Raw genomic sequence first — 24210 nt, forward strand, 5'->3', positions numbered from 1 at the left:
GCAAAGGTAGGAAATTACTTTGCGAATTGTGGAGAAATTTACATTTTATTTATTGATTAAATGTAACTGAACAAACAATCAGCCAGCTGAATTTATTACAATATCTCCCAGTGACTTTAGTTCAATTCGGAGGCTTAAAAGCTTAATTAAATGCCATTTGGTTGTAAAACATCCGTGGGATGTGTGAGTAGTTTAAATTCAGAATGTGACCCTTAGCCATAAAACGAATTAATTTAAATAGCTCTTTGCACATCGCTTCAGTGTTCATAATGATTAATTAAACGGTGGCGCAGTAATGTGAAAACTATATTTGCATTCAATAATGTAGAGCAATTGGGAATGATAAATATTTATTATAGTTCAATATAATTAAGAAAATATGTTTGCTCCACTTGCAATAAATCAGCACTAAACAGAGTTTTTGAAATGGTTACATGGTATCGATATCTACAAAATAAATACAAAATAATGCCATTCATTAAATGTAAATATAACACTTAATTTATTTATACAATTCACAACAAAAGGGGGCCCATTAGCTAGAGACTAATTAATTGAAATGGCTATTTTTACATGGCTATTTACATGATTTCGACCCAAAATGATTAATAAAACATTGGCGTATAAATGATGCAGTTTCATGTAAAATAGCCATGCATAAAACATGGTCCATCAATTGGAAGTCTATCGCAATACGGGTCATGTAGATGCGGATAAGGACCTTGACTTCCGCTTCCTGCGACCGGAAGTGAGCGAAAAAGGCGAAACGGAATGGCAGACAGGATGGGAGCAGGTCGCCTAAGCTCCGGCCTTCGAGTTTCATGCCTTTGATGTCGCCCAAAATGGTTCAAAATGCATATTAAATGTGTGGACTAAGTGGGCTCTTCATTCGACTGCTTGACAATTAGCTAAAAGGATGGTGAATACCAACTTATATAGCCGTGAGAAGAAATGAAATCAAATCAAATGGCACAGGCTGGCAAATGAACCGGAAAACCGGGAGAAAAAAATATCAAGTATACGTAGTACTATTCTTTGCAACAGTTAAAAAATAGAAACAATTGTGACAGCTGCAAATCATTTTAGATGAAATGTGTCCCTTATTTTTTCTCGGCTCCTTTTTCGCTTTACTCGTAATGTTCCTTTTGAAATAAATTGTCGTTATGCTTCCTTAATTTTCAACTTCAAAGTTTCCATTTCGCATTTTTATATGCACACGTTAAGAGTCAAATGTAAATGGGTATCAACGGGTTGCCTAGCACTGCCGTCGCTAAGGCATTATATTTTTAAAGTTACGAAAATAAGTTACATTTAAAAGTTTACGTTTTTCCCAACGCCGTTATGAAATTTCAAAGGCTCGCATAAAGAAACGCCGTTGAATCGTGTGAGCATGGTATTACTTCGTACTTTCAGTCCCTTGTAATGGGTATTTCAAGGTTCATATGATTGTATACATGCCTTTTCACAAGAAGTTGAGCAAGCAGTTGCAGCTGCCTGGCACTGAATGGATGAACAATAACGTAACAAGACTTGAGCAAGTTGCGTTAAGCAAATTAGAAAGGAAATTCGCTTCCGCACACTCACTTGCACACACACACACACATGCACGCGCTTTTCCTAAGTTTTCCAGCTGAGGATGGGGGGTGGGGGTGGGCGGCGACGGGCGTGGCCGGATAACGGAGGCTGTGGCAAGGATGAAGTTTTGTTTCTTTTTTGGGAGCCGTGTCGGTTGCTTTGGCTATTTCATTCTTGAAGTGCGCACTTCACTCGAGTAATTTGCCACGACACGCGCACTCACACATACACATACGCAGACTTGCATCCCCACACACACACACACGCACACACATGACACATACTAACGCACGCACGCACAGCTGGCAGCCATTTTGACACACACTCGCACATGTGCTGACATTTAGATTGAAAAACGAGCCAAAAAGCAAAGGCAACATATAATCGAAAAATGCTTCGCCAAGGGGAAATGATACAAAGCAATGTTTTCATATACCGCCGCCAGGGGGCGTTACAGGTGTGTATTTGCCCAGTTGCGAACAAGTTAATAGTACTACGGATAAATATAAACAATATTAAGTGCTATTTTTATATATCAGCCTTTCTCTATACAACGTAACAGTTGATAAAAAAATTAATAATATTAATACTTTCTTAATAAATTCTTTGACATACTTCTGGAAGCACTATTTCATTGACCCCCTCTGTACACCTGTGTGTGTGTGTGTGTGTGGCGATGGTGCGTGTGGCAAGTGAAGTGAAGTGAAGCGTATGCTAAATTTTTATTGAAGTGCATACAAACAAACAGGCCCGTCGGCAGCTCGTTCAGCCGCAGGGAAAACTGTTGACACTGGCCCCCTAGACCTTTCCTCCGGCCCCGCCCCCAGCCTCCCTCCTACCTCTTCCACCCTCCCCCTCCCTCTGCCATTGCCGCCCATCCCCCTTGCCCAAGGTCGCAGCTTGTCGCTGGTAATTTTCCTGTGTAACAACAACAAAAGCGGTAGCAGATAAAGAAGAAGTGGCAGCTAAAGTAGATAAAGCCGCGGGAGTCGAAGCCACCTTAAATACAATTTAAACCCATAGCCAGCAACGCACTGAAAGAAAACGTGATCTAAAATATAGTATTAAATATAAAATAAAACACTTAAGAAATATGTACAAGGCTTTTGACAAAGAAATACCAAAAACCTAGTAAACTTTCACAATAAAACACATATAAAAAAGTATGAAATTGAAATTGCTTTACATCACAAACCTCATGACCTTAAGTTTGTCAAAAACATTTAAATATAGGAAAACAATTTTAACTAGCCCAATTTTCGGAGATTCTCGATTAAATAACGTTTTGATTATCAACACCAGACCACCAGGTCGGTAAATGAAAAAGTGAGTAACGCGCTATTGAATGAAAATTGAAATGGACAGCTTGGAAAAGATAAAGAGACTTAACTGATTAGGATGTTGAACGTAATATCATTTTTTAATTAAGTAAGTACTTGTAGATATCAAGTTTCGCAATAAAAACTGGCAACGAATTGTTTTCCAAATCAGTTGAAAGTGTTTTGTCATAGCGAAATAGTTATTAAAAAATACAAAAAAAAAAAACAAAATATGAAATATCCGACAATAATTTTATTCGCGCTCGCCGCATTCGTTTTGCCAACTTTTGCCACAAATGACTACCTTTGGGGCGAAATCGGTGACAACGATTACAAATTGGCCAAGGATACCGTTTCCAAGGCGTTTTTCGTTGGACTTGTGCAGACCAAGAAATACGTATTCAAGCAGTCGGTTAGTAAATATAACAAAACTACTTAAAATTCACATTCATAATCATTTTCAATTCAACAGAACAACCTGAACGCGCTGACCATTACGGCCATTAAGATTACCGACAAAAAGAAGAGCCACGGAGCAACTGCTGTACTGGTCAGCGGAGGTCCTGGATCCAAAGGAGCCACTATTCAGTTCACTTCCGAGCGGGGTTACGGCATCAAGGATACTGTGGAAATATGGGGTCGTTAAATACCCTTAAAAATACCCTTAAATACCCTACATAAATAACGCAACGCAATGAAAAACTAAAGCGCAGTTTGTGTTTCAATTTTTGTTTGGTGCCAGTGACAAGAAAGTGCTTTTATGTGATGTGCTTATTTATTTAGATATATGTTCCTATTTGCTATAAATCGCTGAAAAATTATTGTATTTTTTCTCAGTGCTCACGAGGTTACATTGACTTCGATACGGGGCGCAGAAAGTAAAAACGAGGAAATCAAACACACCAGCAGAGATAACAAGAAAAGCGATTAAGTATATGCTATATCAGTTGGAATACTCTTGAAAGGCAAAAAAGTGCACTTGCAAAAACACAAAATAATTCGTTTTTTGGACACAACTTTAAAAATAATTGTCCGAATGTGGAATGTTATACCTCGTTGCGCTCGTAATTTAATTTCCAATCGAACTGTGTTAAAAAGTGGCAATGCTAATTTTTTGCCATTTTTTTCAAATTTTGATGATGTTACCCCTTACAAAAAATGCGAAAATCGACCGAAAAATGAAGTTCCCAAAATCGGTCAAAAAGTGATAGGGGTCGTTAGCATTGGCAATTAGCTGCTCAAAACAGTTATTCTTTCAGCTTTATGATAATTTTTAGCCAAGTTATGATTAAAATTCCCATAAAAAATATTGTTATTTTTGCATAAGTCGGTTTTTTCGAATTTTGGTCATTAAATAATATGTTTTTTGGACACAACTTCAAAAGTAATTGTCTGAATTTGGAATGTTATACCTCGTTGCGCTCGTAATTTAATTTCCAATCGAACTGTGTTAAAAAGTGGCAATGCTAATTTTTTGCCATTTTTTTCAAATTTTGATGATGTTACCCCTTAAAAAAATGAAAAAATCGATCGAAAAAATAATTTTCTAAAATCGGTCAAAAAGTGTTAGGGGTCGTTAGCATTGGTAATAAGCTGCTCAAAACAGTTATTCTTTTATCTTTATGATCATTTTTAGCCAAGTTATGATTAAAATGCCCATAAAAAATATTGTTATTTTTGCTTAAATCGGTTTTTTCGAATTTTGGTCATTAAATAATATGTTTTTTGGACACAACTTCAAAAATAATTGTCTGAATTTGGAATGTTATACCTCGTTGAGCTCGTAATTAAATTTCCAATCGAACTGTGTTCAAAAATGGGAATGCTAATTTTTTGCCATTTTTTTCAAATTTTGATGATGCTACCCCTTACAAAAAATGCGAAAATCGACCGAAAATTGAAGTTCCCAAAATCGGTCAAAAAGTGATAGGGGTCGTTAGCATTGGTAATTAGCTGCTCAAAACAGTTATTCTTTCAGCTTTATGATCATTTTTAGCCAAGTTATGATTAAAATGCCCATAAAAAATATTGTTATTTTTGCTTAAATCGGTTTTTTCGAATTTTGGTCATTAAATAATATGTTTTTTGGACACAACTTCAAAAATAATTGTCTGAATTTGGAATGTTATACCTCGTTGAGCTCGTAATTAAATTTCCAATCGAACTGTGTTCAAAAATGGGAATGCTAATTTTTTGCCATTTTTTTCAAATTTTGATGATGCTACCCCTTACAAAAAATGCGAAAATCGACCGAAAATTGAAGTTCCCAAAATCGGTCAAAAAGTGTTAGGGGTCGTTAGCATTGGTAATAAGCTGCTCAAAACAGTTATTCTTTTATCTTTATGATCATTTTTAGCCAAGTTATGATTAAAATGCCCATCAAAAATATTAGAATTTTTGCCAAAATCCGTTTTTTTGAATTTTGGTCATAAATAAGAAAATGGGAAAATTCGCACTGAAATTAAAATCCTCAATAAAGTGATATGGGTCGTTAGAATTAGATATTAACTGTTCAAAACAGTTGTTTATAAATTATCCATATTTAGCATAGTAGTGATGAAAACTCGAAAATATCGAATTTGTAAAGTTCCGCCCGCAAATTCGAATTATTTATTGCAGTTAGCCACGTTAGTCAATAAATACTTGGTGTACCTGAAGGGGCTTTTCGTTTGAGGGATGCTGAATGGCGGTGGGTGGCCATCGTTTGGTTCATGGTGGGTGGTATTCCCCCCGCCTCACCACCTGCCACATTCTACCGCCCACTGATGACGACGATGGCAACGACACAAAAGTTCAGTTCAAACACTCAATCATTTTTACACCCGACTATGCACACACACACAGGCGCACACTCGAACACCAGCGAGGATTTGTTGTGTGCAGACACGCATACACACACACTTGAACTTGTTGACAGGACGCATATACACACAGGTGCAGCGTAGCGTATTTGGCTATAAATAAATTTTCAATATTTTCCCTACTCGCCACAGAAAAAAAGGAAACGGAAAATAGGCAATGGGAGGAGTAGACATTTTGAATTTTCTATCACAATTTGTTCAGTTTTTTTTCGTTTTTTTTTGGCTGTCGCACGATAACTGAATTGCAATTGAATTTAATTATTTTTAGCGCAAACACGATGGTGGTATACAAAATATAAAGAAAAAAAAGAAGAAAAGATGTCGGTAGAGCTCACAAAATCCTGTGGGGGGAATTTAAAATGTTGCTGAGCTGCGCAACAAAGCGGAAATTTTGTGTAAGCCGTGTGTATCCCCGAAAAAAATATATAAAATATATATATACACATACACATACACATGTAAAAAAGCAACTCAATCAATGTGCTCCAACGACTCAATTTCAAACTTAGGTGTGTCAACACTTTCGGAAAAAAAGCCAGTCGGGCAATCGCAGTGGAGCGAGCGAGAGGGCAGCTGTTTGCTTTATATATTATTAAATATAAATAATGAAAAATCAATAGAAATTTATTTATACATATTCATCAATATATATACGAATTGCGCCCAGCCGAGGACATGGCAAACAAAATGAACATCCCCTCAGACAAAAACAAAATACAGCAGACGACAAAAAATTGCACTAAATATAACCCGTATATGTTTTTTATTTGAAGTAATTTAGATTATTTGACATTTTAAAATAATAAGACATATTAGTTGAATAATCTACTTATAATCATTCAATTACTAGTTCTCAGATATTTTGCTGCCTAAAGAATAATTGAAAAGTTCTTTGACCATCCTAAGTACGCTCAAACGCTATTTTTGTGGCCGCCATCGTACTTACAGGCCAAAGTTCATGAGACAGGGCAAAGGGGTCAGCAGCCACAGGCGCAGGGGCTTCTGTTCCGAGTGAGGGAATTAACTTTAGGATAAATTTGTCATGTCGAACCAAAAAGGAAAAAAAAATAACAAGGAAAAAATAGAAGGAAAGCCAGAAATGGAGAAAGTGAGGTAAAAACATCGAAGGATAACTCAATTATTTATGATGTATGCATGTGCATGTAGCTGGCTCTAACCGGATTAAAGGGTTTGGCCCAGAGGTGTTACACTCGTGACTTTTGTACTTACACATACTTATTGCCAAAGTTATTTGAGCCGACAATTTCCTGGCCCTAAGCGCTGCAACAAATATTACTCCCCATGTGAGGCATTAAAGATACATTTCATTGTAATTTTTAGAGCTTAATGAGAGCTTAATTAATCCATATCTCTCAGGCTTTCTAACAGCAAATATTTTGTAAGCAAATCATTTAGAAAATATGTTATGTCTAACAAGTTACTACAATTCATAATCCTAATATAAAAATCTAACTCATTTTGATATTCATCAGCAGAATTAAAAATCGCAATATTATTGCCTCCACACCGAGTTGTAATTTAATCAGTTTCCCACTCAATCACTGCAATCCAATCACCTAAATCGATTCGTAATAACTACCAATGCAATCCGGTAGATAACCAATGGTAGAAACAAAGCCAACAAACTTGTGCAAAAATCCCGAACCGATATGCCACAATAATTGAATTCCCAGGGCTCTGGCAGAGATATGTACATATATTTTAAGTTGATTACTCCAGAAGTTCCATTGGGGCGTTTAGAGCTTAAATGCCAGCCGAATAAAGGATATCTCGGCAAATTGCTACAATTTTCACCCTTTGCCTCACTCAAGCGCAACCCCCTTTACTTTCAACACTCAAGTGGCAGTATGATGTAATAAGATGGCTAACTATCCGGCTTCCTGTTTGTTGCCAACATTTTATTTAAGTGAATTGCATGAAATTAGAATTTGATTGCCAATCGCCAGGCATCCCGTTGATGCCTCCTTCGTTTTACCGGCCAATTCTATACGGGCTTCTATGTGCAATTGTGCCTTCACAGTTCGCATCCGCATTTACATCCGCATTCGCATCCGCACTCTAATTGAATAAATATGCAATTCAATTTTCATTGCATTATTCATACCGATTTTTCGGTGGTAGCCGGCATTATTGCAGTCAATTGAATTTGCAAATTGCCAATGATAATTACAGCAAACGGCAACAGCAGCCAAAATGAAAACAAAACGTGGTGGAAAACCTTGGGCGCGGCGGAAAATGGGAAAATTGTCATTTCAATGAATTCAAATTGATTTGGATAGATAAGCTTGCTAAGTAAATAAAGGGAAATTACTGCGAGTCGATTAAAGTATAATAAAAGCTGTGCGGCCAAATGTTTGAGTATTGTATTGAATTACAAACATGAGAAAATAAAAAATGAGCAACGCATTATGCTGGAATTTAATTAACTGCTAATATCCCAATTAGTTTTCCATTCGACTGACTTGCCATACTTAGTTATCTCCACAGCCACGCCCAACGCCCACTACTGAAAATTAATTGGAGTTGCGTGTACTTAACCATGCTATCCATCCTCCAAGTTGTCGCCATCCACACACACACACACACACACACACACACACACACAGTGGACATTTGGCAATCCATTCATATTCCCGCAATTAAAATGCATTATCAACTGTCAAATGTCCGGTGCTCCGAAATGTATGCTACAGAAATGCTCAATTATCCAAGTTAATTGGCATATTGGCATGAGAGTGCTCAGTTATTGTTAGCGTAGCTTTTATGGCTACTATGCAGGGTCGCAGAATAGAATTGGCCCACAAAAATCAATTGGAGTACTTAAAATTACCAAACACACTTAAGATTTAGTATAGAAGTATTTAAAGGTATTTCATTGTTTAATTTTGTATGAACAGAATTTGTTAAATAGTTAAGTGGTTTTCAAATTATTCCCATTTCCATCAGTTTTTCTTCAGCGCATTTGCGGTTTTTGATGACTGCATCGCCAAAATATTGGAATTCCACCAATGATAATTAAAATGACGCTGCTGAAGATGATGACAATGATTTGTCATCAAGCCGCTCAAATGCAAAGCATTTAGACGACTGAGGTTATTTTTGGGGTATTTGGGTGGTTGGGCGCACTGAAGGTCGGTCTGTTTTTAGTAAGTTGGTCGGGGTTTTTGGGTTTTGGGGGTTTTGTGGGTTTTGAGGGTTCTGGGGTTTTTGACAGACTTGTTTGCCTCTTTGGGGGTTGATATTTCGTTTCATTTCGGTTAGTTACGCAATCAAAATGACTGACAGCTAACATAAATATGCATATTCAATTAGAGAGCGAGGGGAGTTGAAAGAAAAAGGCAAGCAGAGCAGGGGGGGTTGGAAAAAGGGGAGGAGCCGCTGGCGTTTCAGGAACTCACACACACACACAAGCACACAGTCAGAAATTTCACCAAGCATTTCGCCTTGAGATTCCTCCAATTGATGAAAGTCAGACAAAATTGCAGTTGCTCACTTTTTGGTGCGGCATTTTAAGTCTTAAATCAGAAAGGCCACAAAGTATGTTAACTGAAACTGTTGTTATATTATAATGGTTATTTTCAGCTGCTTCAGCATTTAAGCCACACACATTTAACTTTCGGCATTTGAGGTGAATCAAACGAAATGAATGCCAGCATTTGCAAAACACACTTTGCTTGCCCAGAAAAAGGATTGACTGATTGTGCGAAAACACAAGAATTAATTTAAGTCGAAATCTTTTAAAATTTTATCACTTTAATGAACATGTTTTTTTCGGTAGATATCCTAATTGCTAGCCAAAGCGGTGCGTCAAGTTGAGCATTTCATCTGTAACTTTCATCCTGCTCACTTCGCCACTTTTCCACTGAAGAGTCCTGTTCAGGAGGCGGACAAGTGCAGACGAGGGTCCTGGTCAGGGCTTAAGGTAAAAAGAAAAGGGGGAACGCGAACAAAGAGCAAGGAGCCTCCTGGTAGAGCTTGGAGTGCGCACACTTTTTGACACTTGTGGCACAGGACTCAGCAGTGCAGCTAGGTAGGTCAGAGGGCACACCGTGGCAAAACCCGAGCAGAACTACAGCTCAACCATCCAGTGAGCAGTATTGAATTCTATTTGAGCCAGCACTAATTAGCTACAATTAGCTTTATTCGGCATTTAATCTACATAAATATATATGGGTCGACCGTTTCATTTCAATTATTATTTGTAGTTTTTTTAATATATTTTTATACAATATATTGATTTCTAAGCTTGTTCCATATATTGCCATATATAGGTAGGGTAACTAAAATGATGGGTATGCCAATTTCTGTGCCGTTTGGATCTGCTGCTTTCACCAGTTTGCGTGTGTGAGTTTGAACACGTTGAATGGGTGGAAAAAATAGAAGAAGCATTTCCTGAAATAGAAACATCCACCAAGCCACCGAGTGCAGCCTTAACCCTTGGCTGGCCAAATGGGTCATTAATTGACAGCCAAGCGGGTGCGTGGTTCCCTGTGCGAATCTTCATAACCGGAGTGCCCGCTCGCGCTGTTGGGTTAAGGAAGGATATGGGCCACACCACTGCCCACCCAACGGCCATATTCCATATCCTTCAGCTCTCGTCACCTGTCAGACTGCTCCTCTTTTTCGTTACTTTCCGAGGTTGCCAGCAACCGAAGTTCCAAGCTTACCCTCCGCGATTCCGAGCTGACCACTTACTCCTGGGGGCCATGTGCGCTTTATGGCCTCGCATACACACACCGCGCCCATAAATACTCCAGATGTGCGGGTCCCCAATGTCCTGGCATCATCATCATCCCCATCGTCATCGTCGTCATTGCTCCTAAGCTAAATCTTTATTTCATTTCATTTTCAGCGCAATTTTTGTGCCGAGTTTGCGAATAATAGAAATCATAATGGAAACGCCAGCGGACAGGAAACGGAAACAGGACCTCAGCACCGCCATCGCGGCCAGCATAAGTGTGTGTATTCGTGCACATCTGAATTATATATAATCGCCTGAAAATTGCACCAAAGTTACCACGACAGCTGAGAACTACTATACTGTACGTTACGTGCAATATTATACATGTAGAAAAAAGTAGGCATTTCACCTCTTTACAAATCATTTTATCAGCGTATTAAAAAGTGATAAGCCACCTTGTTTCCTATCTGCCTGTTTTAAAGCCTTAGTTTTGTGACCACATCAAAGTTGGCCAACATACACACACACACACCCACACACACACTGCCTGCATTGAAGATGCAGGGAAAATATTGTTGCTTGACTCCAATTTTGTGTTTGCCATTTTCCCAGCTGCCTGTCGGTAGCCTTCTTTCACTTTGCCTTCCTGGAAAATGCTGCCTCTTTTTTTTGGTTTTTGATTTTTTTGGGCTTCATCGTTGCACCCTCCGCCCCCTGTGACCTCTTTTTTGAACCGAATGAGCTATATGCAGTCCATAAATCATCCGAACAGACCGCAGATGCTTCCACAAGGCACTCAATATATTTTGCCAATTTTCAGTTGCCCCCACTGTGGTGTAATGATCCCAGGGGCAATAAAATAGGAGTGCTGGTCCACCTGAGGGAGCAACCGAGAAGTGAGTCTCCTATCGACGATAGTTATAAATTCTTAAGCCATAAAAAAGAATAATGCTCAAACTTTCGAGCCATTAAACCTAAAAGATACAATTTTTGACATTTATAAATGATTCCTTCTTTAATTTGTAAGAAAGTTACTGACTACATTACCAAATGTTCAAGTTTTGAATAACAAACTCATGCGTAGCATCAATTTAGTTAACTTAAGACTATCTTATATTTTACTTTAGACTATCTTCTATCGTACATATTCAAACCAACAGTACTACTTTTGAAAGGAGAGATTCCTTTTCTATAACAAGTTTTTATCCAATTATATAATTTTGCGAGTTAACTAAGTAGCGCTAAGCTGTGCATAATACGATTTAAAACTAGTTTCTTTCAATTCAAAAGTTTGTTAACAAAAAAATAGAGGGAACTGGAAGCCTAGTCATAAAATTCGTTTAGCTGGCAGGCAATGGAGAAAGTGGACAATGGGATGCAGCGGATGTTAAAGGATGCTAAAGGAGCAAAAGGACGATGAAGGGATTTGGGTAACAGCGATAGACCGACGGCAGCCCGAGAGATTTTCAATGCACTCGGCGGAACAAAAGCAAACTGCAAATTTTTCGACCTATAACGCAGGACATTTACGCCATTTCATCTACACTCTAACCAAAAAAGTTGCCTTCGCAACTATTTTCTAGTCTTGGCTACATTTCAAAACTCAAATAAAAAAATGAATTCTATTTAGAATTTAATGCAATAAAAGTAATGATATTAAAGAGTAAGAAAATATGTATATTCTTCAAACAAATATATATTTTTGGTAGATATTACGGCAGATACCCTTGATATATTTAATGTACACGCGGCGTATGCTTGATGTGCAGTAAATACGAGCACTAGTAGTAAGTATACGCCGCATTGGCCCGCCAAGAGTTAAACATTGTGCCAATTCCCCCGCATTGAAATTGCTTTTCCCACCAGAGAGTGAGTAAGAGAAGCTAAAAGTGGGTGGCCCAACTGCAGAACTAGGGCCAATCAATGCGCCTGCCATAAGTATGCAATGTTCAATGAAAGTTTCGAACAAACAAGTTGCAAGTTGATATTTGCAGAGCCTTGATTGTGGGTGGAACGAGCCAGGCCCCCGGGGCCGCAGTGGGTTAAAATCAATTTAGACCATTGTTTGTGGATGCGGATGCACAGAAGAGAGCACCAAAATTAAATGAAAGGAAAACAAACGTACTGCACATGAATTGTAATAAGCTGATTATCTGCTGCACGCGTAACAATGGATGATAAAATAAAATAAAATCAACTTGAAACTGACGACCGAACAATAAAATCCTTTTTTTCCACCGCATTTTTCCTCTGTCTAACGCTTTAACCCCCATTGTTTTCGGTGGCCAAACAATGCAATTAAAAAATCACAATCACATAAAGAGTTGAATCCATTGAGCGATGTGTCATGCCCCCAGCTTAACGAGTTGAAAAAAAAAACGGAAAAGGAAGGAAAAACTAGTTGCTGGTGTTGAATTTCGAGGTCAAAAATGATCAAGGTCCCATCTGTGAGCGCAATGAAAAGTCCTTTCATGAAGCACACTGAAAAAAAGGCAAATACATTTTCAAAGCACCAAGAAACCTTGAAAAATAAGGAAACCATTAAGCAACTATTTCGTCAAAATAAATGCAAAGGCACTAGCATTTTACTCAATTAATTTTATAAAGAGAAAGAGAATATAGGCTTTAATTAAATACAAAATTCGAAATGCTCAAGTTAAGCAACCTTTGAACTTAATTGCACTTCAACTGAAAATGAAAAGGTAGCACAGTACTTGTTTACACTCTCTTGAGCTTTAAGGTTAAAATGGGATCATAAACACCTAATAAAAGGAAAGCCATACAAAATAGAAGACATATTGTGGAAAAAACAAGGTAATGAGAATGAAAACTCGAATTTTAATTAAATGTATGGCCATTAAACATTGTAATTATACGGGCGCAGAAAATAATGGTTCTATTAACAAATAAACCGGGCGAGTATATAATTATATAAAAGTATTCAATTTAACCTAGAAATGAGCCCTATCTCCGATCATTTCCATAACCATTTCTCTTCATTTCTTTGCCAGTTTGTTGCCAAAAAGTACAGGATGCGGGTCTAGTTATTGCCTTTGTTGCTGCCACATCAAGCGTAAAATATTTGGCCAGCCACACAAGGACTCTCTGCCACACACACACACACACACACACACACACACACACATCGTGTAATTAAAAAAAGGTCATGTGAACGCAAAAGAAAAAAGGAGGAAAAAGGAAAACACAGTGCGTCAAATTAGGCCCAAGCTCCGCCCATTTTTCACGACCTCTTTGGCAGCTAATTGGTGTCCTTGCAGACAGCCCTATGTTTGAAGTTAGGCAAATAACTGCGGGCTTATCCTGAACATGTCTACACACACGCATGTCCAGAAAAAACCAAAAAAGAAAAACAGCATTTGTAAATGAAAACTAATGGCCACTTAAAGTCCATAAAGGAATCTGACCAAAATCGGATGGACGGTAAATGGGAAAATCGGGGGTTTAAGCATGGCAAGCCAGAGATTTCCACAAAAATCGTATTCCAGCACGGCCACAAATCAAGTGCGGCCCCCAAAAATGTAGGCATAAATCAAGTTTTAGGTTTTCCATCAAGGAGAAAGCCCAATGTAAATGTTACTGTAATGAGAACGTCGAAAAAAAGTTGGCTACAAATGGATTGCATTTCCTGCATCTACTCGTTTTCCTTCAAACTAATCGAATTAACTCCGGCCACCGTTTTGGGCAAAAAGCCACTGGAATAGGTTAGTATATAGATCATTTGATACCGTTTACAAGGCTGATAACAATTGGTACAAATTACCAATAGAATATAGTCGTCAGTATCATTTTAACCAAGTTATTTATGTAAAATCCGAAATGGCATAAATATTTAGCGTTCTTGGGTGTACGAATTCTACCAATTCCTTACTTTATAATCCATTTTTATGCTATTTCAAACATAGTTTACGAGGAGTACTTAAGCTCAAAGTTTACAGCTGGAAAATGGGCCATATCCTCCCCGTTTACTGCACAATTACGGGGTATCAAAAGCGGAACAAAATTGTGCACTTGGCAGTAGAAGTCGGGTAAATAGCATAAACGAATCAGCTAAAAAATGTTCAAGGAGCTGTGCTCAACGGATGCACTTATGCAGCTCAGTCCACTTGAACATTGATTCCCTCTCTCTCTTTCGCTCCCTCTCTCTCTCTCTGTCTCTCTCCCTCGGTTAGCTCCCTCCCTTTCGCACATCCCCGCTGGCAAAGGGCACTTTGGCAAGTGGCGCCGTCCCTTTCTCGCCCATCCTCTTTCTCTTTCGCTTAACGATAGAGAGAAAACGCTCACTTTGCTGTACGGCACTTTTTTTTTTTTGGTAAATATTTTATTACCCGTCCGGCTGTTGCTTTCCCGCCTTCCCCACTTTTCCCCTGGCTATTTTTATTTTTATTTTTGTGTTAGCCATTGGAGAAAAGTGTTTAATTGATGCTGCGCTGCTCTCGGTGTGCAATCCTCATGAAAAATGCACAGGACTCGCCCTGAAATTCCCTTTGAGCGTTGCAACTCCCACTATCCATATCTCAGTTTCCAGAAAAAGTACCACAGATTAGAGCGAGTAAAATGATTAAAGTGAGGGGGCCAAGCTCAATTTAGAAAACAGTAACAAACAAACAAAATTACATTAAAAAAAACTTGCTGTGGGGAAAAAGAAAAATAGAAATAAACTGGGTAGAGCGAACAAACTTGTACATTTTTTATTTAATGCAGCACATTTTCAAGGAAGCTATGGTTTATGTAGTGTACTTATACTGCGGTTTGAGTGAACGGAATAATGTTTTTTAAATCGCATAACTAAGTTGTGTTACATACGAGTATTCGCGGTTGAGATTTATTTATGAAGCCATCAAAAGGTATACAATATTTATTTAAGCATCTGAATTTGCTATATGGGAGTACTTAAGAGCCAAACTTGAAAGCAGCTTAAACGGCAATTAACGAAGTCAAAGTCAAGTTAGCAATCTGCCAAGTTGACGACTTAATTTCATGTCGAACTGCGGAATTGATTGCGATTCGATGTGACAGCGGTGAAAAGTGGGTAAAGTGTGGAAACTCTGGCACATGCAAGCCGCATTCGATGCAAATGAACTGGGCATGAATAAGTGAGTGAACTATCTGCCATCCTGGCAACACTCAAACACTCAAACACTCACCCATGCAGATGAGCTAGACTCACACAGCTACTGCCATTTTTACCGCCATTCATGGATATATCTCATCTGCATCAAGTGCGTTGCGCAACAACAAAGGACGCAAAAAAAATAAAAGAAAAACGTGTTACAGAAACAACAACGTATGTAGAAAAGAAATACAACAACAAAAGAGGTGGAAAATCCTGCAAAGTGTCTGTAAACATTTATTTCAAAAATTTATGAATATTGCTCGCGCTCAGCAAAAGCAGCGTTGACAAACGAAAATTCCTTGTGCCCCGCATCTCCTCGCCGTTCGGCTTTCAAATTGTTCAAGCAATGGCATTGTTTACCCGCTTGTATGTCTATGTGTGTGTGTGAGTTATTGTTCCGAGACATGATATTTTACAGCTTTGTTATGGAATTCAACAGGGTATTTCCAGACCCTGACGCAGATACATGTTTATATATATACCACCATAGTTAAAAGGCTCTTTAAGTCGTTTTCCCAGACCGATTCTTTTCAATTAAGCCGATGTTAATGGTAGTACTAAAGTCACTAGAACTTAACCGATTTATTGGAATATTCTTGCTAACATCTAGCAGTTCACTCGGTTTTCAGTTATTTTTATAGTAATTCAAAACTTTAGATCAAACCTTTACCTAAGAACTCGGGTAGAAGCCAATCCAATTTGTGGAAAATGTCAAAAGCAGTTTTGAACTTTCGATGGCTTGGCTTTCCTTTCGCTTGCTTAACACCCAATTGCTGTTTTCAACTATTCGAGTTGCCCGTGTTCGTATCATTAGAGGTTCTTCTGCTTTTCCGCTGACGTGGTATCCGAATGCCTGGAAATAGTTTTCCCTTCGCTTTTCTTTGCCACTCCTTTCCCGGTTTGCCGCCCCCGTTTTTCCCTTTTTCATGTTGCGTAGCGCATTACAAATGACAGCCGCCTGTCACACACACATGTGCACCGTGGGGGGAGGGGGGGGTAAACCAAAACAGACACTCTTACACACACACACACACGTGCAGGAGGAAGCCACACACAGACAGGCGGCACACGTGTAGAATGCCATACCATACATACATGGCCATTAGTGTTGTGCTGTTGTCGTTATCATGCACAAAAAAGTTGTCGTCCCTGCTTAACTTTACGCTGCCTTACTCCACTTTGCGTGTAGTTCTGCTGGCAAAGCCCCCTTAACACCCAACTTCCTTAACCCGCCAATTGTCACACTGGAAAGTACATAAAACAATGCCATTGTTAATGCCTGCAAAGTTGTTGGGAATCTTAGTTTGTATCAACTACAATATGAAATCCTTGAGGATTTTAATTGCAAATCCACAGCTTCTTACATCAAACAATACCTTTGAGTATTGAGGCTTAGGATATCAGCATGCAATTTATTATGAAATCGCATGCATTTGAAATAATTTGCCTTTCCAAACTTTGCATACAAGTTATCAAACAGAAACTAGAAGACTTTGTTTAATTCAAGACATTAACAATCAAGTAAATGCTTTGGTGGTCTTTTAGTTTTGAAACTATTCCAAATGAAATATCTTATCGCTTCCAAAAATAGTTTTCCACTGTGTTTGTCCTCTTATCCCTGACAAGTGCTGGCCAGAAATTTTCGGTAGGAGAAAGTTTAGTTGGTCAGCCAAGTGAATTACAAACTCAGTACTTAATCCTCAGCTCGCACCCTGTTTTTCCAGCATTTCCTCGCTTTTCCCATCTGTCTTTCCGTACATGGCGTTAGTTGTTATTTAATTATAATTTTTCATTCTTGTTTCGGGTGTGGAAAATGTTGTCATCGCACATGCTTGTAGATTATTGGTATTTTCGTGGTCGTAGGTGTAAGAAGGGCATTAAATGGTACACTTTCGTCTGCGAGTATGCAAATACAATTATAATTTCATTTTTCAATCCGGCTACAGTGCGTTACATTACGTTAAGATCCAGGCTTTACCATATAGGCATTGGAAATGAAAATTGTGGTCGCATACTTTTCTGATTTTTTTTTTTTTGACCATCTTTGTTCATTTTTAAATGCAATTTTTACTGCTGTAATTTTGTTGCGCCTCTAGCCCACTTTTTTATTTTGCTTTCAAATTTCCTAGATACTTCATAATTTGTATTCACTTCCATTTTTCCAGTCGCCTTTAGCTTGTCATTTTTCGATTTCCTATTCATTCCGAATTTTCTTTTGACGTGCGTTTTCTTTGGCGTTCCTTCAATCGATTTTTGCTTTTTTAATTTCATAGCCAATCATGGCTCAATCAATTTTTGGCACTTTCATTTTTAACTTTTGCTTGCTCCTTGCCTGTTTTTGATTTTCGAAATTTCAAACAAAGCTACGCTAATATTAAATAATTGAATTCTTCATATAATATTTGCTTACCGGGTAAATAAACCTAACAAACAATAAAATGTCAACTACAATCAATTTTTGGACGAGGACACACCTTTTTGAGGGGGCTTACCCCGCTCGAAAATTTTCCCATTTCCTTGAGACACGGCGAACATTTTAATGAGATTTTCGAATTCCAAAGAAATTCAAAACGTTGCTTATTCAACTTGTTCTATGTGTGTGTGTGTGGGTGTGTGTATTAGTGAGGCACACTTTCTTTCTTTCTGCAAGTGTGTGCGTATTTGTATTTGTGTTTGTGGCAACAGGCAACAAGCCAAGTTAATTAGCAAAAGGCAGATAGCGTCACACAAAAAAGGAGCAACCAACTAAGGCCATCTTAAGGTCTGATCGAGCAGCGAGTGAAAGTGGGTGAAAGTGGGTGAAAGCGGGGTGGCCCGGGGTGAAAGGGGTTAACTGGAATGAAGGCCAACAAATATGGGAGGTGGCTGAATTCTGCGGGGACCTCCGCTTAAGTGCGGGTTTTTGATGTCGGCGCAAATTGCTAAGAAAATGATTTATTATCTGCAAAAGGCAATTAAGTAAAATTGCTTGAAAATTATTTGCACCCCCTCCCTAACCGATAGAGAAAAAGCCAAACAGAAGCCAAGCCAATATAAACGCAAATGACAGCAAATCTTTTGGGAGACCCGAACAAAGAGGTTACACCAAATAGAAAACTTGGTTAGTGTATCCGTTCAAAAGTTTTTCTAAACTATAAAATAGAAATATAAAATATTAAGACCTATATAGACCTTCTATAAGTCAAAACTTACGTTTATGTTTCTGAATTTCTAAAATGCACACTATTTTTCCCCATTTATCTAAAACTATATCTTTAGAAATCAAACCCACTTTTGATTTAGTCTTTCCCAATTACGTTAGAAACTGCTTTTTCATTTTTAAATACAGCTTATCTGTACAAAAGTATTTCAAAAATTATGGCGTCTCCAAATTCCAATTAAGCGCAAAGTTTTTGCGGCAAAACTATTTCCCATTCATTAAAAAGTTAACACTTGGTCAGACAAAAGTTTAGCGAAACACTATAATTCCACAAACAAAGTTTCCACATATGTAACCATAAAAAACGGTACATTACTTAATGTTCGAGGCACTCCATGTTTTGGCAAAATGATATTTTTGACCAGATTTACGACGACTTTAAAGTGTCTTTGCCTTTCAAATTGTTACCCCGGCGTAGAAGGGAACTCACCTGCCCGTCGCTCCAACAATTCCACCGCTCATCCAACATGATTTATAAGTCGAATTAGAAGGAGCCACACGACGGGCATGGAACAAGAGTGAATTAATTACGAATTCAAGCCCGAAGAGGTAATTAATTCACTTCATTTTCCTCCCCTGCAAAGTTGGCTGAAAACCAAACCAAACCAAACCAGACTCAGCTCGACTCGATTCAAGTCAACCATTTTGTTGACAGACAAACAAATGCTGGGCCAAATAAGCAAACATGTGCACATAGGCACCTGCTAGGACATTCATGAATTCATTGCTTACATTACGCCAAGGATATTTCAAATATTTCTTTTAAGAATTTATCCAAAGTCGTAATTGCTCAGAAATTTAGCTGAAGCTCCAATGGGCTACAAGCCGCGCTCTGCAAATAGGAAAAGTATTTACATTTCCCAAGGACTTTTAGGTAATTTAATCAATGCTTTTAATTCGTCACGTTTACGATTACTGCTATAATAAAACAGTTCATTTAGAAGCGATTTTCCTCAATGCAATTCATTAGAGCTTTTGATAGGTTGTTTGTTTCATAAGTGGCTATTTAAGATGTTAATTTTTTGGTTACTAAGTATAAGTATAATCAGTGTATTTTAAATCCAAGTTGAAAATGACCTAAATGCATCGGTTTCGTTTCAGGTTTCTGAGTCAGAAAATTTGAAAACCCATTTTCCGTCTCTATCAAAACCGTGCTGCCCGATTTATTCGGCTTGGTTTTGGCAAACATAGCCCCAAAATTCCAGACCTGCAAATGGATCTCTCTCTCTCTCTCTCTCTCTGTCTCTCTTTCTCTCTCTCTTTCTTTCTCAGTGCAACTGGGAATTTGAGTCCTCCGCACAATGGAACTGACCATATTTACATTTGTCAAGCACTTCGCTCACCTTTGACTGCGATGTGTTCTCTGTGTCTCAAGCTTTCTCCGCTAAATCCTCCTCCGAATTGGAACGCAAATGGGATTTAAATATTTGCCACACACACTTTTCACTACGGCTCGGTCGCTTGTATTCGAATTGAAAAAATGGTATTCAGAACGCCTTTGGCTCAACTGCCCAAGCACTTTATTTATATGGTTATATACTCAATTTCTTAGTTTAGCACAAAAACCAAAAAAAAAAGAAATCCTATGTTCGACACTTTCGAATATCTTTCGAAAACCGGACAAAAGCAGTAACTGCGTAACTGTAAACTGTGACCAGTGAGCCGCGACTGAGCAGTGACTTGCGACTGTGATGTGAGTAAACAGAATTCAGAGGCTGAGGCTGAGAACCGAACCGCACGAGAGTCTGTTGACGAATGAGTTACAATGGGCGGTGCGAGTTCTTAACAGCCGCAAGACAACAAGTTGCCATGTCCTTAACAGCGCTGCTAACGCGTCTGTGGAGTGGGCACATTTTAACAGCGGTGAAAGCTCTGCTAAATGAAAGTTTAGCCGTTGCAGTTTTGCGGAAACTTAGAATGGTCGCCAACAGATGGCGACACCGAGTGCGCCGCATAAAAGTTTAGGCAAACATAATACTTGCGATAAACTCTAGTAAATTTACAAATACTTTTGCAGTTTGCGCAACATGTATAAAAACATCGCAGTTTTTGTTTTTTTAAATTTTATTTTTGTTTTTTTTTTTTTCATTTTATTTTGTTGTAAGAAAATTTCTCATTATTCATCGGTCGACTTCCTGCGACTTCTCTAGCTAAAAAAAACTCACTTCAACATCTTTCGGTCCAAACAGAAAAAGAATGACACAGTCCAAATCGGAATGGGATGGGTATAAACGAAAAATAAACACAGAGGACAATCAATCGCTTTGTAATAGTATGACTAATTTAAACATATCGTACAATTGGAAGGCTTTCTTGTCTTACAACTCAATCGATCGGTCTAGCTTCCATTTTCGTTCGATAATCCTTTCAGTTGGACGACGCGAATCATTCTCTAAGCTGCTCCTCCTCTTTCTATAATGTGTCTTCAACAAACGAAGACAATTTCACAAAGGAATTTCTTTAGGTTGGTTTGTTTTCATATGTTTTGTTTGTTGTGATTGTTGCTGTTGTTGTTTTTGTTGTTGTGTTTGGAGTATGTGCAGTTTTGGGCATTTCAAAGTTCAAATTTCTAAAACAAATCTGCGGAAACGTTGGTTCGGTATTCGTTTAAAGACTAACAATCTCGATAGACGAAAAAAAAATTATGATAGTATGATCTTTAGAAATGATCGAACATGATGTACATAACTAATTAATTACGAAACTTTATGCTCTGCTCCCTACAGGATGAAAATGGCGGGAGTGGTGAAATTGCTGTTGCTGTAGCTGCTCCTTCGGCAGCCGATGTTGTGGCTACCGCTCTCGGTGTTGTTGGGATATGTGCAGTCTTGAGCGGATTTGAACTTAATCATCGCCAGCGGAACGCTTGACCTTGCGCTGCTTGGGACTCTGCTGGCTGGCCACCTTGGGACTGGCCGGCTTGGTGGGCTTGGGCGAGGTCTTGGGCGTCTTGGACTTGGGCGGCGACTTCTGCAGCGCCCGCAGCGTCTCCTGTGGCACCCAATCGTAGTCGATGGTGCTGTCGTTGGCGGTACCGGTTTCGATCACCTTCTTGGCAGCGGCACGCTTCCTCTTGCCAGAGCTACCCAGCAGATACTGCTGTCCGATGACCAGAAGCAGGACCACAATGCCGGCCAGCAGGACGTACAGGAAGAAGGTCTCACCATCCAGACCCTCATCGACCTCCGAAATCAGAACGGTCTCATTGAAGACGGCCTCGTTGTACTGAATGCCATTGGCATCGCGGTAGGCCAGAGCAATGTTCAGTCCAAAGGGACGGCCGGCAAACTGATCCGAGGGCAGGAAGGTGTACGATACGGTCGACTCGAAGCCGGGCTTCACCTCGCGGTTGTAGGCCACCGCCGAGAAGTTCTGGATGAAGTAGTTGAAGTCCATGGGATAGCGGAAGGAGGCCTCCACCGTCTCGATCACGAATTCCTCGGCTCCCTTGTTGGTGAATCCAATCAGGAACTCAACGGGCTTGCCGCCGGGCAGATCCAGCTGCTGGCCAGGTGTGTACAGTGGTTTCGTAAAGAGCAGATAAGTGTCCGCGTTTGGCGAACTGCTGCTGCCCGTGTCGCTGTCCTCGTCCGCTTCCGCATCCTCGCCAGTAACGGCGCCCTCCTCGCCTTCCACGTCCACCAGGTCGTCCTCCACGGCCTCGGCGGCATAGGCTCCAAACTTGTTGGCTGTAAAAGGAAGAAAGAGTGTTGTTATTGAGAGTGCTGAAGTACACGGAGCTACATTCGCATAATCTTTGAAACTAATCAGAGATATGATATATTTAGGTTGGCTTTCTTGACAGCTTACAGAAATATGTTTGTAACCTTGATATTAAACACCTATGTATATTTATTGCTTTTGTAAATGGGTCATTTAGCTTGCGGAGCTAAATTTGATACTTTGACTTGTTCAAGGCCTGGCTAACTTCCTTTGCAACTGTTCCCAAGCTTGGGATATAGTAAACCGATCAGTGGGAAACTTGGATATATACCGAGAATGCCTAAAAAATACCATCGTGCCTAGTTTGAAGCCTTGATCTTGCAAACGAAACGAACTAATAGCCATCTCAGACAAGCCAACTCACGAGTCAGAGCGAGAGGGCGATAGGCTCATGCCAACTCAACAGTTTTGACCGTATGATGAAAATTCGGCCACCAAAGATGAATGAAAATCGTCGAATTACGACGGTAGCACACGACTTGCACTGATTGGCAGTGCAATGAAGCATAATCCACGTAGCAAATCTGTCGGCAGAATGCCACGTATACGGATGGGAGCACCCCCGCCCACTGAACGATTGTTATTTATCGGCAGAGATTCATATGTGTAGGCTCTACTTACGCGCCGAGAAGGTGCAGATGACGATGGGCAGGACCATCAGCATAAGGAACATCAGATGCCTCATCTTGTTGGCTAGTTTTCAATATCTTCGGGGCTCCAAATGCAATCGAATGCGCGGCGCACACACGGAAATTCGGCTGGGAAATCGGCTGAGGGGAAAAAACGCACGCACACACAACCTTCGCGATCGAGTGAAAATGAAAAAGTGACGAGCGGCGGCGGTAAAGCGGCGAAAACAGAAGACGATGGGGCACGAAGTGAACACGAAGCGGAGACACGACTTTCACTGTCAAATGTCTACGTGGTGCCACGTCTAGGGTTGCCAGGGCGTCTGATTCGGCGGGTCAAATACACTGTTATCCACATCGTAACTGCCGCACGGGTAGTCATTTTCCTAGGCATCTATTAAACACACATTTAATTACTGTTGGAAGCGTTTTCTTATACCTAAAATAACTAATAATATTAAATGCTGTTTTATTTTGTTGACATTTGAGTGGGCCGACAACTCTGGCGAGACAAGCAGTGCTGCAAAACGCCGAAACTGTCATTCCTCGTGTTTTTTCATTTAATTCACTAAAAAACAATAATCAGGAAAACATCATATTTTATGCAATTTAAGTTTCACAAAATATTTAGTTTTTAATACAAAAAACTACTTCTTGACGGAGGTAAACATACTAAAAACATTTTACAGCACTGACACCGCTTCTGTAATCTGGCTATTTTTATAGCTATAATATATTAATATTACATTTATATTAAAAATATTATAAGACAACATTAAATGGCCATATTGAAATGTAGCGATATTTATTACAAATACGTTTCTTATAAAATCAATCAAAAATAAAGGAACCCAATTTTCATTTGCTTGTGTATGTGGCCAACACTTTGCCGTTCATAGCTAATTCGGTTCGGTTCGTGGTACAACGATTTAGGAATAGTGAAATTAAACATGAATATTACAATTTAGGACACCAATCATTTAAAATATTAGGACAAATTTAACAGTGGTAGTAACATAATTTAGTTGGCTATTTTATAGCCACTCACGCGCATTCGATAGTGAGCGA

At 39.2% G+C, this 24210-nt stretch overlaps 3 protein-coding genes across 3 annotated transcripts in view; 1 reads left to right on the forward strand and 2 right to left on the reverse strand.

Annotated features, from left to right (window-relative positions):
- The window catches only part of LOC6549798, a 42901-nt gene extending 22106 nt beyond the window's left edge, over window positions 1–20795 (reverse strand). The window contains exon 1 of the mRNA XM_001977285.3: window positions 20134–20795. The gene's annotated coding sequence lies outside the window, so the exon portion shown is untranslated. The remainder of the gene's footprint in view (window positions 1–20133) is intronic.
- LOC6549796 lies at window positions 3068–3601 on the forward strand. Its single transcript, XM_026982685.1, has 2 exons — window positions 3068–3306; window positions 3367–3601. The coding sequence occupies exons 1-2, from the start codon at window positions 3127–3129 to the stop codon at window positions 3538–3540; spliced, it is 354 nt and encodes a 117-aa protein (XP_026838486.1). The 5' UTR covers window positions 3068–3126; the 3' UTR covers window positions 3541–3601.
- Window positions 20796–20844: 49 nt separating the features above from the next.
- LOC6549795 (translocon-associated protein subunit alpha) lies at window positions 20845–23441 on the reverse strand. The gene is made up of 2 exons (XM_001977282.3): window positions 23135–23441; window positions 20845–22479 (listed from the first exon to the last, which is right to left on the reverse strand). Exons 1-2 carry the CDS (start codon window positions 23196–23198, stop codon window positions 21635–21637), a joined length of 909 nt encoding a protein of 302 aa, XP_001977318.1. The 5' UTR covers window positions 23199–23441; the 3' UTR covers window positions 20845–21634.
- Window positions 23442–24210: the final 769 nt, after the last annotated feature.

Source organism: Drosophila erecta, unplaced genomic scaffold (genome assembly GCF_003286155.1).
Source record: "Drosophila erecta strain 14021-0224.00,06,07 unplaced genomic scaffold, DereRS2 tig00000152-arrow-arrow-pilon, whole genome shotgun sequence".
NCBI lineage: Eukaryota > Metazoa > Arthropoda > Insecta > Diptera > Drosophilidae > Drosophila > Drosophila erecta.

What these genes read in the sequence shown, in the direction of transcription:
- LOC6549796 (XM_026982685.1), top strand. Translation starts at nt 3,127, where the DNA reads ATGAAATATCCGACAATAATTTTATTCGCGCTCGCCGCATTCGTTTTG. An exon ending in AATACGTATTCAAGCAGTCG is followed by an intron (nt 3,307 to 3,366) that starts GTTAGTAAATAT and finishes TCAATTCAACAG; the next exon opens with AACAACCTGAACGCGCTGAC.
- LOC6549795 (XM_001977282.3), bottom strand. Translation starts at nt 23,198, where the DNA reads ATGAGGCATCTGATGTTCCTTATGCTGATGGTCCTGCCCATCGTCATC. An exon ending in CATCTGCACCTTCTCGGCGC is followed by an intron (nt 22,480 to 23,134) that starts GTAAGTAGAGCC and finishes TTCCTTTTACAG; the next exon opens with CCAACAAGTTTGGAGCCTAT.